The sequence below is a fragment of the Eleginops maclovinus genome, chromosome 3 (genome assembly GCF_036324505.1).
Source record: "Eleginops maclovinus isolate JMC-PN-2008 ecotype Puerto Natales chromosome 3, JC_Emac_rtc_rv5, whole genome shotgun sequence".
In the NCBI taxonomy this organism is placed as follows: Eukaryota; Metazoa; Chordata; class Actinopteri; order Perciformes; family Eleginopidae; genus Eleginops; species Eleginops maclovinus.
In genome coordinates, this window is record NC_086351.1 from 9,444,549 (window position 1) to 9,457,749 (window position 13,201).

Consider the following 13,201-nt stretch of genomic DNA (forward strand, 5'->3'; position numbering starts at 1 on the left):
TAAATAATATACGTATCACTGTTTAGATTGACAACCGAAGATTTCTCCAGGTTTCTCTCAGGACTGTCAACCCTCATCTGGGACTACATTGATTGGTATTACAAAAGAAATTCAACCAAAAAACACAAATGATTGACCTTCCTAGATTTCCTGACAATTTAAACCACCCTTCTCTCCATAACCAACAGCTGAATGGTTCACACTGAAAATAAATCCATCCCTCACTACCCAACAGGAAATCCATTACATTAGGAAGCAATGATAACATTTCACAGGGAGTTTTGAGTGATTATCTGATGTTTCTGGGCTACAGAGCAGCAGCAGCCAGTGTGGTGAGACGACTGTCGCGTAACTCCATTACCTCACGTATAATCAAGAGCACAGACAGCTGACTGGTTGATTAATGGCCTCAGCTTAGCTGACATGCCTGGATATAGATGTCGCCTGAACGCAGAGCTGCTATTAGTGGCACTTGCGATATGAGGTTAGAATAAACAGAATCAACAGTGCTGTCAACAATATGGCCGCATCCGAGCAGTCGGCCTTATGCTCACCCAAAAGCATCTGGTTCAGGACGGTCAGGAATAGAAACGTTTTAAATATATAGTCTGTCTGACAGGGAAAGCACCAGACAATGTGGGGCAAAATTGGAAGTGTTTTAAATTCTTGTCGGTCACCAGGTTATTAAACGTATATGTCTATTAAAAGATGGTTAAGTATATAGCAAGGAGCATGTTACTTCAGGAGTTAGAGATATACCAGCAATATGTCAGAAACTTAAAACGTACATCTTCTCTTCTCAAAAACAAGATGAAACCAATTAAAGAAATTACAATAAGAACAGATTAAAACATGACTCACTAAAGCTGCAGTATATCGATTCCTGGACATGCACCACTGATAACAGTTTAAGTAAATATTGATATCAAGAGTTCAGATAAACGAGCACTTCATTTGAGTCTGTGTGTGCACAAAGTTCATTCAAATGCTTGAGCTTCCACATTTACCTCTTGAACCACAACTGGTGTTTATCTACGCAGATCAGATCTAATGCCAAACAAAGGCCACAAGTATGGTCTAGCCACAACACATCTGTCAAAGCAGAATCCTGTAGGCCTGCAGACAGGGGCAGCTCACTTCCTTCAAATCTGTAGTTATCACAAAGATCACAGCGTCTGGCAGGAGCGAAACCAAGCGGTAACGTCTCCTTAGTAAAGATGGCATCGGCACAGGCCGATGGCCTTTCAAAGCTCTTTCCACTTCATTATTTTTGAGCTGCCCTTTCATGTTGAAGTCACGAGAGGGAAAATATGAGCAAAAGGGCCATATAACTGGTCACACTGAAAATGATATTCTTCTCTGAGGGTAATAAGGGCTCTTACTTCCAAGCAGAGGATGTGGTATTTCCCTCTTTTGTCTTATTGTGAAAGATTAAGATGTATAGCTCACATGTCCTGACAGAATAGGATTAGAGATGCAGGGTTCTTGCTGTCCTGAGGCAAACATTAATATGAGTGCTATAAAATAAGACTTCTAAAGAAGTGTTACACGACAGTTTGACACTCATTAAACTGCTGAAAAAACGTTGTAGCTGCATCCTACATCTGTCTCATTCCTCGGTGCTTTATTATAGGAAACATATATCCCACACACTGAAAGGCTTTGGTTGAATCTTGTTCTTGGAAAAGATGGAGGTCGGAGGTTGACCGAGATGACCTCGGCTGACCAGAGTGACGAGTGAGGGGACCGTGCGGAGCCTGCGCTGCGGTCAGGGAGAACCGCTTTACTTTGGTAACAAGGGGAAAAGCTTATATCCTGAGTGAGCACTTCGGCCGCACTTCGGAGGAAATGAAAGCAAGTGGAACATTTTTTGAGACGTCTAAATGATTCTGTAGTTAAAAATACATAAAAAATCTAACCAAATAAACCAAGCAGATATGTGATACAGTGAGCATCATTCCTCTGAATTGTGAGGCAATGAAGGCAACAGCGGGAACACACACTTCATTCAGACACACATTAGAGCTGTTATTCTGAACATAAGGTTACACATATGGAACATCCATGTGTGCTGCTCAGCCTGGTTTCATAGATCACTAAACCATGGGTTGTATGCATGATGAATAGGGCTCGAACACAGAGGGATAAGTAAGAAAAACTGATCCAACCACAGCAACATGACAACATTTTACACAAAATGATCCTTTCCCAAAACTGTGTATGTGTACAAGTCAAGTCTTATGGAGTGACCTGCATGTTGGATTCATTTATTTTGAGGACAACAATACAAATGAATACATAAATATGGATGTGCACAAATAACATAAAGAGGGGGGAAAATAACGGGACAGGCAGTCTCTGCTTTCAATTTGTAAAGAGCTCTAAACATTTTGTTGAATAATCGATCAATTACTTTCAGTTTCAGGCAGACTTTGGATTTCATTATTTGGGTTTCAGGGGCGAACAGATACAAGTATTGATTTTTCATGCCAATGCATCAGTCCGCAGTGATAATTTCACTGTCTTTGATCTTGTATGTGCATATGTATAGCACCATTAAAAACTTCTGTTAAATGTCTCAGAAAAAAGGTTTTCACACAAATGACACAATATTTTAAGAGTTAATATTAAAAAGTTCCATTAGAATTTCAGATACACTTGGATTGCTTTACTTTTCACAAAAGCAAGGGCATTTTCATGAATCTGATGCAGCAAAATGCTCTTAAATCCAAGGACAATGTTTGCAGTCACCTCAAAATCATGTCGGTCAGTTCTTGTGTCGGTTAAAAAACACAGCTTATGTTTGCCAGAATTTTCGACATTTAGTCAAAAATATGTGGACTGGACGGTGGGCAGCTTGATGTGCCACAGACACAAATATACATCTAGTGCAGGCCACAGATAAATAACTCTCTTCCGGTGTGCTTTGTGGCAGCTGAGCATCTGGCACGTGCATCAGTTGATCCAACACACACAGGAAGAGTCATTTTTAAAAACATGTTGAGCCACTACTGTAGAAGTAATGTATCTGCTCTATATTTATTTTATAACTGGTGTTACAGTGATGCTGCTTCTTTAGAGCTGTGACTTTATGCAGCTTGTTGTTTGGAGAGCTCCGGGTTAAGACAGCTCTCTGGAGGCCACAGCCTCTCACATCTGCACAGCTGCATGTAACTCAAAAATAATTGCTTCCTCCACAATGTCCAGGACAGCATGATGTGTGTGCTCCTCCCTACAGGGATGGCAACTAATCAACATATTACAACCATTTATCATCAGCTGGCTTTGTAGTTTTTTGTTGGTATTATCTGAGGCACTGGTGATAGATGAAGGTGAGAGTCTGTTGGTATGGTTCTGGTAGGTAGTGGAGTTGTACTCCTAAACAAAATGTAAAATTCAATATGATTATTATTGAAAACACCTTTATTTTTAGAATTTAGATTATGCATCTTCATATCATGTATGAGACTGTATTTAGCCAAATTTTAAAATATATATAAGTTTGAAACAAACTAAGGATTTGTATTATCAGTGGAGAGGAGGATTACTCTGCAGGGATGGTTTGTCATTTTTTTTACTGACATTTTAATGCGTTTCTAACAGGAAATGTGGTCACTATTTAAATCCATAGTGAACACCATGAATCCAAGCTGACCACAGATGCCGTGCTCCACGATGAAGCAAAACTTCAAGATGTCACATCTTCCGTTTTAAGCCAACAGAACTCATCGTTTCTGTATAATACCCATTCAACATTTTAATAAACTACACTATCAAGCCGTGTTTAACTAAAGCCTTTGTTGTGAGCTTTGAACATCAGTGTGAGTGTTGGTGCTGGTACCGTGAGCGAGACGGTGCACCCAGTAGTAGCAGAAGTCCACGCCCAGAAAGGCGATCCACCAGGTCCAGGCAGAGTCCCAGGGCAGCTCCAGCAGGCGGTACCGGTCCCACACGAACATGTAAGCAGTCAGCTCACAGCCTCTCATGAACAACCTGAGGGAGTCAGTACGCAGTGAGCACATGTTCTGTTCAGTTCATTTGTGCATCTTGACACACTGTCCTAGTGAGTGTTGTGTCTATTTGAGAATGAGCTGATGTCAGTTTGATGTCAGGGGGGCACACAGTAAGCACGCTATTTCCTGCATACAAATACATCTCATCAATCTAACAAAAAGCAAATTATGAGGAAATTATTATTTTCACGAAAATGTTACTATACTGTAAGTGAATAACAAGACAGATAGATTGCAAGCTTGGTTAGCAAGGATCATCCTTAATTAACATTTACTGTGATATTATTGGGATGCTCATTTAAGATATAGAAAAAATCTCGAGTGTGTTTGAGTACAAATGTGGCTGTTACATTTCACTTGTAATGGGACCAAAAATGATAACGTTTCGTCCATGCTGTATTGAAGAAAACTAGCAAATGAGATTCTACATTTGTTATGAAAAAGTTAATTTTGGAACTATTGGAACTCGGGGTGTCGCCCCCTGTAGGTCATTAAAAATCATGCAGGATGAAGGCACTAGCCAATTGGTAACACCTGATGAACCTACTTGGAATTTCCGACTTCACATCACCTCGCATTGGATGAATGGTGGTCCGACAACATTTGAATTATCAGAAAATAAAAACCTTTTACCAGCTACTTGAATCACATTTGAAATTCACAAACAGGAAGGCAGCTACGATAATGATACAAATGCGTTTATTTTTTCTGGTATGACATGAGGCTCCACTATCTGATTATATTGTACAGTACGGCCTGATTATGAGCAGCTCAAACACTCACAGTGGGAGTCTGGAGATCATTCCAGCAGATACAGAGGTGAGTCCATCACTGAGGGTGACCACTGGGGCTCCTGTCTTCAGAAAACCCACCACCAGCTCCAGCACCATCAGCCCTATAAAGAAAGGAGTAGCCTGCATGCACACGCACACACACAGACACACAAACACAGAGAATCAAGATTCAGCACTGTTACAAACTGTGAAAACAAGACAGTTTCAAGCTGTGTTTCAGCATGAATATTTGTCTTGGAAGAAGAGCTAAAATCTTGCAGGACTTTCATGTCTTATGATCCATGTTTATTTCCCTGTACCAGTCTGGAGAAAATGGTCTAAAGCCACAATGTATTGGCAGATGGAAGATCACAAACATTTGCCTGAGCAAGGCTTCACTGGTGGAAAAAAGGATCTCATTGTTTGCTTTAAAGATCAGGGCTATAAAAACACACCATGATACTCAATTATCTTCACTGACAAAATACAGCATAACAAAGTCATCCAGATAGTGGTAAAATAGTTATCATGTTAGTTTAAGGCTGGGCCCTTTGGCTTGGCACGCAACTTTTAAAATGTTTCAAGTATTCTTCCCCATTGTACATTTTATTTTCTTTAGCAGCTATTTTTGCAGATGATGCCACATGGTTTTCTTTCATTTTTGATGTAAAAGAAAATACAAAATTATTCTTAGCCAAAGTGCAAATGAATGCATCAGCTCAAGTAACTACTTATGACAAAACAAATGGTAAGCACCAAGCAAACAGTCACTGACAGACCTCTTTTTCTAACTGTGCTAGAAACATGTAATAACCCCGTAATGGGTCTGTCAAACATGGAACAAATTAGTGAGGGACGGGGTTAACAAACAGGTCAGGACTGCGACTTCAGCGGCGTGTCAGACCTGCTGGTAAGCTCTAGCTGGAAGGCACACATTGAACAAGTGACTGCAGTCGTAACCGGGACACATGTCCAGCCGAGAGCCAGGAATGAAGGGCGTGACGAGACCGCAGAGGAGCACATCTGCAGGTGGGAAGGGAGGAAGTGTGTGTGTGTGTGTGTGTGTGTGTGTGTGTGTGTGTGTGTGTGTGTTTGATGGAAGTGAGAGTGAGAGTGCATGCATGTGTGTGCATATCCACATGTGAATGCTTCCACTTTAACATGCAGGTGTGTGATGTGAGTGTGTGTGTGTGCACAAGCAGAGGCGAGAGCACCACCAGGGACCTGCAATCACACGCAACGCTCCCAACATCTGGCAGCAGACTGCAGAGCTGAAGCCAACAAATGGGCTCACAGCGAGGCAGACCTCCTCCAGACCCGCTGAGAGAGAGATTATCATTCTGGACGCCAGTCTAAAACCTTCCCTTCCCTTTTTTTCTCTCCTTTTAGCAGATAGTTTTACCTCTGCAGCACCACGTTCTTGACAGCTTGGGACAAAATTGTTCTGCAGGGCAAGTTGATTCTTAAAAAAGCAAGGGCAAGAAATACGTGTCTTTGTTTTCATAACTTTCTCATTCCTTTGCTCATTTCTCTTTCTTTTTTATGATGTAATTGTCCTCCATTTTTATTTTTCCATATTTTCCGGGAGATATTTTCCTCTGAATACTTATTTTATGGACTTGGAATATCAGAAACTGTCTTTCCTTTGTTTTTTATCTTTTTGCAATAACTAAAATTCACACTAGGCTAAGACTATTGAATAGTGCAACATATGTACATCCTCTGTGAACCGTTTGTTGTGGCATAGTTGTTTTATTTTATTCTGAATTTGGGCCTTGGAACATAACATTTGTGGACCAGATGTCTGCATTTTCCCCCAAACAGCCTCTTTAATAATGTCACGGGTGACTGATGTTAGTTGACGACATTCAGGCTGAGAATATACTTTTATCTCTGCTGTCTGACAAAAATATTGTGTTTGCATTTAGGTCACTAAAGAGCGAAGAGGCATTGCAATGACCCACTCAGCCCTGATTCCAAACAACATTGGAAGATTGTGTTTTGTTTTTCTAATTAATGTCCCCTCTTGAAAGAACAGAATAATTAACGACAAACTGTAAACAGTGCTGAGTCACACACACCCATGCAAACTTTTATCACCGTCAAGCCCTGCAGCAATAGCAAATTTGTTTAATCACGCTTGGTAGTGGGTTATAAGGATCCTGCTGTGAGGGTAATTGTTCTCCTCCCCTGATGGGCCTCGTAAAAACTTCATAACAAACATGTGCTGTTAAACCTGCACCACACATCTGCCACAATAAATGGAAACTGAGACACTGTAAATGGGCAGAGAAGCAGAAGAATCCCCAAACTTTTTTAAATTGTGCATTTAGTAGACGTGGGAAATTATCTAGTTGCTTTTTGGTGTCTATCCGATGTCTGACTTGTTTGTCATATTATTCTGAATTTAGGAATACTGGTTTCAGATACTATGCAGTTGTGATTGTTATAATTAGTGTGTCCGTGTGTAAGATGTGAGAGATTTGTTCTAAGGTCTCTTTTTTAAAAAAGGCCTAATATCAACAAGACGAATAAAGCTTGAATATTGCTGAATAATGTAAAACGTATATTCTTTGTTGTTAATCTTGCGCCCAAAAAAACATCTTTGTAGTTTGGGAAAGGGATAAAAATGTATACTTTCTTTGCCTGTAGAGAAGAATGTAAACAGACAAGTTATTTAAAGCTTTCAATTAATGGATCAGTTCTCTTCCAGTTAATTAACTATTTTGAGGGGGGGAAAAAAAGATTTCAGAAAAGTCTGTATCATTAGAGAGTTTCTTCAAATACTAACGTTGCAACTAACAATAGTTGTCCCCCCATTAATGATCAGATTTGTTTTCAACTAATGATTAATGTTAGATATGCTGAAAAGTATTTGAAAAATGTGTTAAATATGTTACTTTGTCATTTGCGGTATAGGCTACAAAAGGAAGAAGTCTTCTAAGTTGTATTAATCGTGAAGCTCTTCAGCTCTCTATTTGATCAACTTACTTTTTAAATATACTTTTAATTGCAGCACTTGTGTTCACCTTATGCGTTTTTCCTACTTTTACTATAAGAGTTAAATAGCTTCTTCCACCTCTAAATGACAGTAGGCAAAAGGTCATCTGAGGTGTCTAACAGAAAGAAGGGTGAACTATTTTACACAACAACAAATCATCACATATTGATGAACGTTATACCCACCTGTTGTACATACTGAGGCACATCCTCCACTTTCTGAAAAGATGATTCATTCGGTGTTATCATGAAAAACATTGCACGGGCCCCCATGGACACCGAGTCGGGCTTCACAGCTCCAGCCATTGGCAAACAGCACCGCGCTCACCGCTGAGGTGAGCTCTGTTACCTGCGCAGGTTTTGAGCGATCTACTTTCTCTGAGTATTCGCCGTTTTACAGCCTTGTTTTCCCCTTTTCCAAGTTAACTAGGTCAGTTGCGCAATGGAGAGTGCAGCAACAAACTTCTCACAGACAGGAAGAGTCCGTGACAGTTAAAGCTGCAGAATACAGTTACTGTATTTATTCAGCTGTAAATCCTGCTTCGTTTGGCAAGTAAGGTTATCTTTGGTCAGGCTGCACTTCTGGGTATCTCACTCCGTATCGCGACTATCTCGCGAGAGTTACCGCTGAGTATGTCTTACAAATTGTAGACTCTCCTTGGCAGCCAGTTGTTGAAACTATTTATGGTCACCAGTGTTGCCACAGTGAAAAAGTAATCTGATTACTGATTACTCCTTTAAAAAGTAACTTAGTTACTTTACTGATTACTTGATTTTAAAAGTAACTAAGTTAGATTACAGGTTAATTTATTAATTACATTCAGCAGCTGCCGACAACACCCAAATCAAATTTGACGTAGTGTTTTTGAAGCTAGATAGCACTTTGTGCCAGCACAGATTGTACAACGAACCTTAATATTGTCATCTTTAGCTGACACAAACTCAAAATAGTGACTGTATTTCCAGCTAAAAACGCGCATCTCTCTCCTCCCTCCATTGTTGTTTACGTTTGTGTCGCTGCGTGATATTACACGTGAGTTGTCCTCATGCTGAAAACGTGACTTAATTGTCGCATAGACGTCACTCCCCGAGACGCAAATTAGAGTAATGCGTTACTAAGGTCACACAGTTTCACTTTTGTTTTGTTCCTAAACTATTAACATGTAAGACGGTCTTAGCATAAGTATAAAGTAGCCTACTAGGGCTGTATTACTTTGTTATGGGAAGTTCCACCTGGCCTTGTTTCTTGCACATTTTAACACCAAAAAAACGTGGATGTTGTATTAACTTAATTAACTGATTTGATTATTATTGTATGAATACACACTGTTTCCCATAAAAATAATCATTATATTGAAACGGAACATTAAATTACATAATTCACTGTTTCCCTGCGGACTGGACTTTCATTTCCTGTCGTACCGGATGTTATTGTTTTTAGCCTCAGTTAGCATGTAGCTAGTGTATCCTATAAACGAGTGGAGGGAGAATGACGCCTGGAGTAGGGTGGCCAGACGTCCGGCTTGAGAAGGAGGACAAATACGGCAAATACGCGTCCGGCTTGATGCTGCACCGGACTGTCCGGCCTAAAGCCGGACGTCTGGCCACCCTAGCCTGGAGTTAAATACTAAACACACAGCCTCTAACTCTGGTTTCAAGGTTTCAAGGTTTCAAGGTTTTATTTGTCATATGCACAGCAGATACAGCGTATATGTTGGCAATGAAAAACTCTCACTCATGGATGCTGCAATATTACCTGTTTAATAACCAATAAACCTCAGAAGAATTGTATTAGAATATCATAAGGGGAAGCGTCAAAAAAGGGCATCCCCAAAATTAAGATAATGTTTTAGAGCACTTTAAAAGGCATTGTTGTAAGTGCTCAAATAATGAAAGCATTATTACTGTTGTCCTTTTCACATTATAAAGGAGTTCAAAGATGAAGCTGTCTCCAAAAGAAACATTTTACATATATATTCTTATTTTTAAACAGAGTTATTAGAATCAGAATTAAGTAACATATGCACACTTCATTCTTTAATGCTATAAAAACATACTACAATAACTGAACACTAGTGCAATGCATTTTAATGGATTGTGGCCTCACTCAGGGATTGTTGTGAGTCCCAGGAACTGGAGAAGGTTATATATAGTCATTCATATGATAATAAATATGTTGCCTACTTGTATAGAATATTTACAGCCTGTTGTAAAGTATTTGTGAACCAGTTATCTGGCATCTTATCCATATTATACTACAGCTATTAGTAGTATTTTACTTGATCACCAAGCTCTCAAATGTGTTCTGAACTGGAGGCTTGGGGTTAGCCTAGTTAGTTAAAAAATGGGGACAATTCTGTTTTAATGTATGTTGACCATTGTAACTGCTAAGCAGACATACTGATTAAATAGGGCTTCTAACTAATTTCTTTAAATAAACTCACTAATTAATGAAACCAGTTCAATACGCATTATTCTTATTATTATCATTATATTCATCCCCTGGTTTGTCCCCTATATACTCTAACTGCCATGAGAAAACTCAAAATCAATTTTCCAAAATCCGACACTAGAGGTAATACATATTATAACACGTAAATTGTGTAATCACATACTTAGCGATATAGAACATAAATAATAAAAACTTACCTGGTTTAAAACACGTTTGTGGTCATACTGTGTGGAATTAGTTCACGAGTTAGTCATTCAGAATTTCGCGGGCAATTACATATAAGAAGTAAAAGAAGTAGTAAAAGAAAGCTACTAACGCTATATGCTAACGCTACGGCTACAATAATTGTATTGCTGCGAACAAGCACCACGCCATTGAAACATCAACGTTGTTATCATTTTATTTCACCTTGCTATGTGTTTTTAAAGCATATTTTAAAACGGGGACATTTCCGGGGACAGAATGACCCGGGGATTGGCCAGCAAAGCTATAGGCAGGCATTTGGTATGATCACCCTAGTGGTATGAGGCCGGACTCAGGGCTTTCCTTTACTCTCAGCTGTCAGATTGTAAACACTATCACGTGACTGGGGGCAGACGACAACGGTGACAAGGTGTGTTCCCGCAGCCAGACCTACAATACTAATTGTGGGCTTATCATGTTGATTCGGCCTCAACAGAAAAAATAAAAAACTCTCGCTCTCTCCAGAAGGGCAGGTCAGCTAAAAAGGGCAAACGGGCCATTGCCCGGGCTGCATTAGCCCGTACCTGTGCAAGTCCCTGGTCATGACTACGCCAACAGATGGCGACGGTGACATCATAACAGGTCCAGAATGTGCCCTGGACCAGCCTCCGTCAACCTCAGCCAATAGAAGAGATGGGGATATGCCCATATGATGACAAGGGGCCAACAGGATCCGGCCCCCGCCGCCTACCAATGAGAGGAGACGAGACCGGAAGTACCAGAGAGTAGAAACGCGTGAGGTAAACAGAAGATCGAGGCCTTTCCTCCACGCTGCTGGTAGACAGCTGTCTGCTTCAACGTGGACTGTGGATCAATGGCGTGGGGGAGGACCACAGCTGTGTTTTCCTTGCGGACTTACTGTGCCGTTATGTTAATAAATATAGTTATACTTTACAGAGAAGTTTCTTGGTCTATTTAAGACCAACTCTTGGTCCTCAAACAAAGATAGTCTTAACATTAAGATTCCAAAGCCTCTCAGCACAGAAATTAAGTTTCAATAATTGTGTTAGCATTTGACAGAACCAAGTTAGCTGTGCCAACGAAATGCTCACCGAATAGCTTCTTATTTAATATTCAATGTTGATAGAAAGTGAGATTGGTATCACTCTTCATTAAAACTCTCCACCAGAAAGCAAATAAGCAAACCAAAATGTTGAACGCATCTTTTAATGTGTGTCTGACAGAAATACGGACATGTAAATTTGAAATCTCCCCAGAGAACATGGCCTATAATTGTATAGGCCTATCTTTAGTTTCAAGGTTTGTCAGATAAGGTAAAGAAGGAAGGTAATAAATAAAGGTCATGTTATTGATCTGAAACAAGGCTGTTTTTCAAAAGGTCTGTAAAGTTGAGAAAACATTGTTAGTTACCAGATTTTGGCATTGCCTCCAGCTTTAAGATAAATGTAGTGAAGTAGTAAAAGAAAAAAATAGAAAAACCTGGAATACTGATAGTTCATGTCTATATAAACTGTGACATAAAGTAGGTCATAGGATTCAGGTGAAACTGCCCATTAAGCTCATCTATATTAGCCTTAGCTGAGGCAATGACGATATGGTGAGGGCAGGTTCAAAGAAAACTTTAGAGGTATGGCAGGTCAGACGTTTGAACAAGTGTCTCATGTAGATTTATGATGGCAACCAGATTGAGGCCAAAGATTACTGACCCATAATACTTATTCGTTTGCATTATAAGTCACATAAAGATAGTTTCTATTCAAAGAGGAGACTGTTGTTCAAGTACTAAGGGGGAACCGAAAGTCATGGTTGACTTATTTCAATTAGCACTCGTTACCATTGACCACATGTTTAGTAATCCAGGAGAATGAAGTAAGAATTTAGTTTATTTACATGGAAATATAGTTCAATGTTGCACCATGTATCTTGTTAAATATGAATTTACTTTTAGGAGAAACATTATAATGCCATTGAATATTATGGAGATCAGATTTGGCATATATTCTTAGCTATAGGGACAGGCGTTATAGTACCTCGCTATATCTTGTCATGCAGAATTTTGATTATTATCTCAGAGTGAGCTAAATACATTGCACTGGATGAGAGATCTTCAGAGTTGGTTAGGCAGGAGCTGTGTCACCTTGTGGCTGCACGAAAGGTCTTTGACAATTCTCTGGCCACAAGTTTCAATAAATTCTTCAGTGTCTGCCATCAAGTTTTCTCAATGTGTTTCGAGTCTTTGCTCCATAAATTTCCATTACAGTGCTTACTTTTGTTGTTGTTTTTGTTGTTTATTAAACAGGCAATAACCAGGAGTTGCTGCAGGTGAATAGGGACGGCCATATTTGGAGGTGAGTGAGTGTAAGTTATGCATATGACTGAGTTAATAGTCCGTGGTAAGTGGGCTGACTTGATGTTAGATTATCAAAGCCCTAAATGAGTTCTATACTCATAAATAAATTGCATTGCATTTTAGTTGCAATGTAAAAAAGTTAAAGGATCAGATTTATCCTGTGGTTTGCTTTGCGGGGGAAGGAAAAGAAAATTAAAAACCTCACATGCCGTGTGAGGTGCCTCCTCAAAAAATTAGAATGCACAATCACAATGTGGTGAAAGATGAGATCAAGTCAAGAAATTATTTTCAACTTAGTTTTGTAACAGAACCTGATCCTTTGCAGGTTCTCCCTCTCAGACTCTTGGCAGAAGTCCCGACTCTGCCCGAAGGCTGAGGTGAATTTAGCATGCAGCCCCATCACCAGCTT

At 39.7% G+C, this 13,201-nt stretch overlaps 1 protein-coding gene across 1 annotated transcript in view; it reads right to left on the bottom strand.

The window, feature by feature from the left end:
- agmo (alkylglycerol monooxygenase) overlaps positions 1–8,397 on the bottom strand; it is a 38,242-nt gene extending 29,845 nt beyond the window's left edge. The window contains exons 1-3 of the mRNA XM_063878683.1: positions 7,973–8,397; positions 4,797–4,927; positions 3,842–3,993 (exon numbers count right to left, since the gene is read on the bottom strand). Of these exons, the coding sequence (XP_063734753.1) occupies positions 3,842–3,993; positions 4,797–4,927; positions 7,973–8,092 (403 nt within the window). The 5' untranslated portion in view covers positions 8,093–8,397. The remainder of the gene's footprint in view (positions 1–3,841; positions 3,994–4,796; positions 4,928–7,972) is intronic.
- Positions 8,398–13,201: the final 4,804 nt, after the last annotated feature.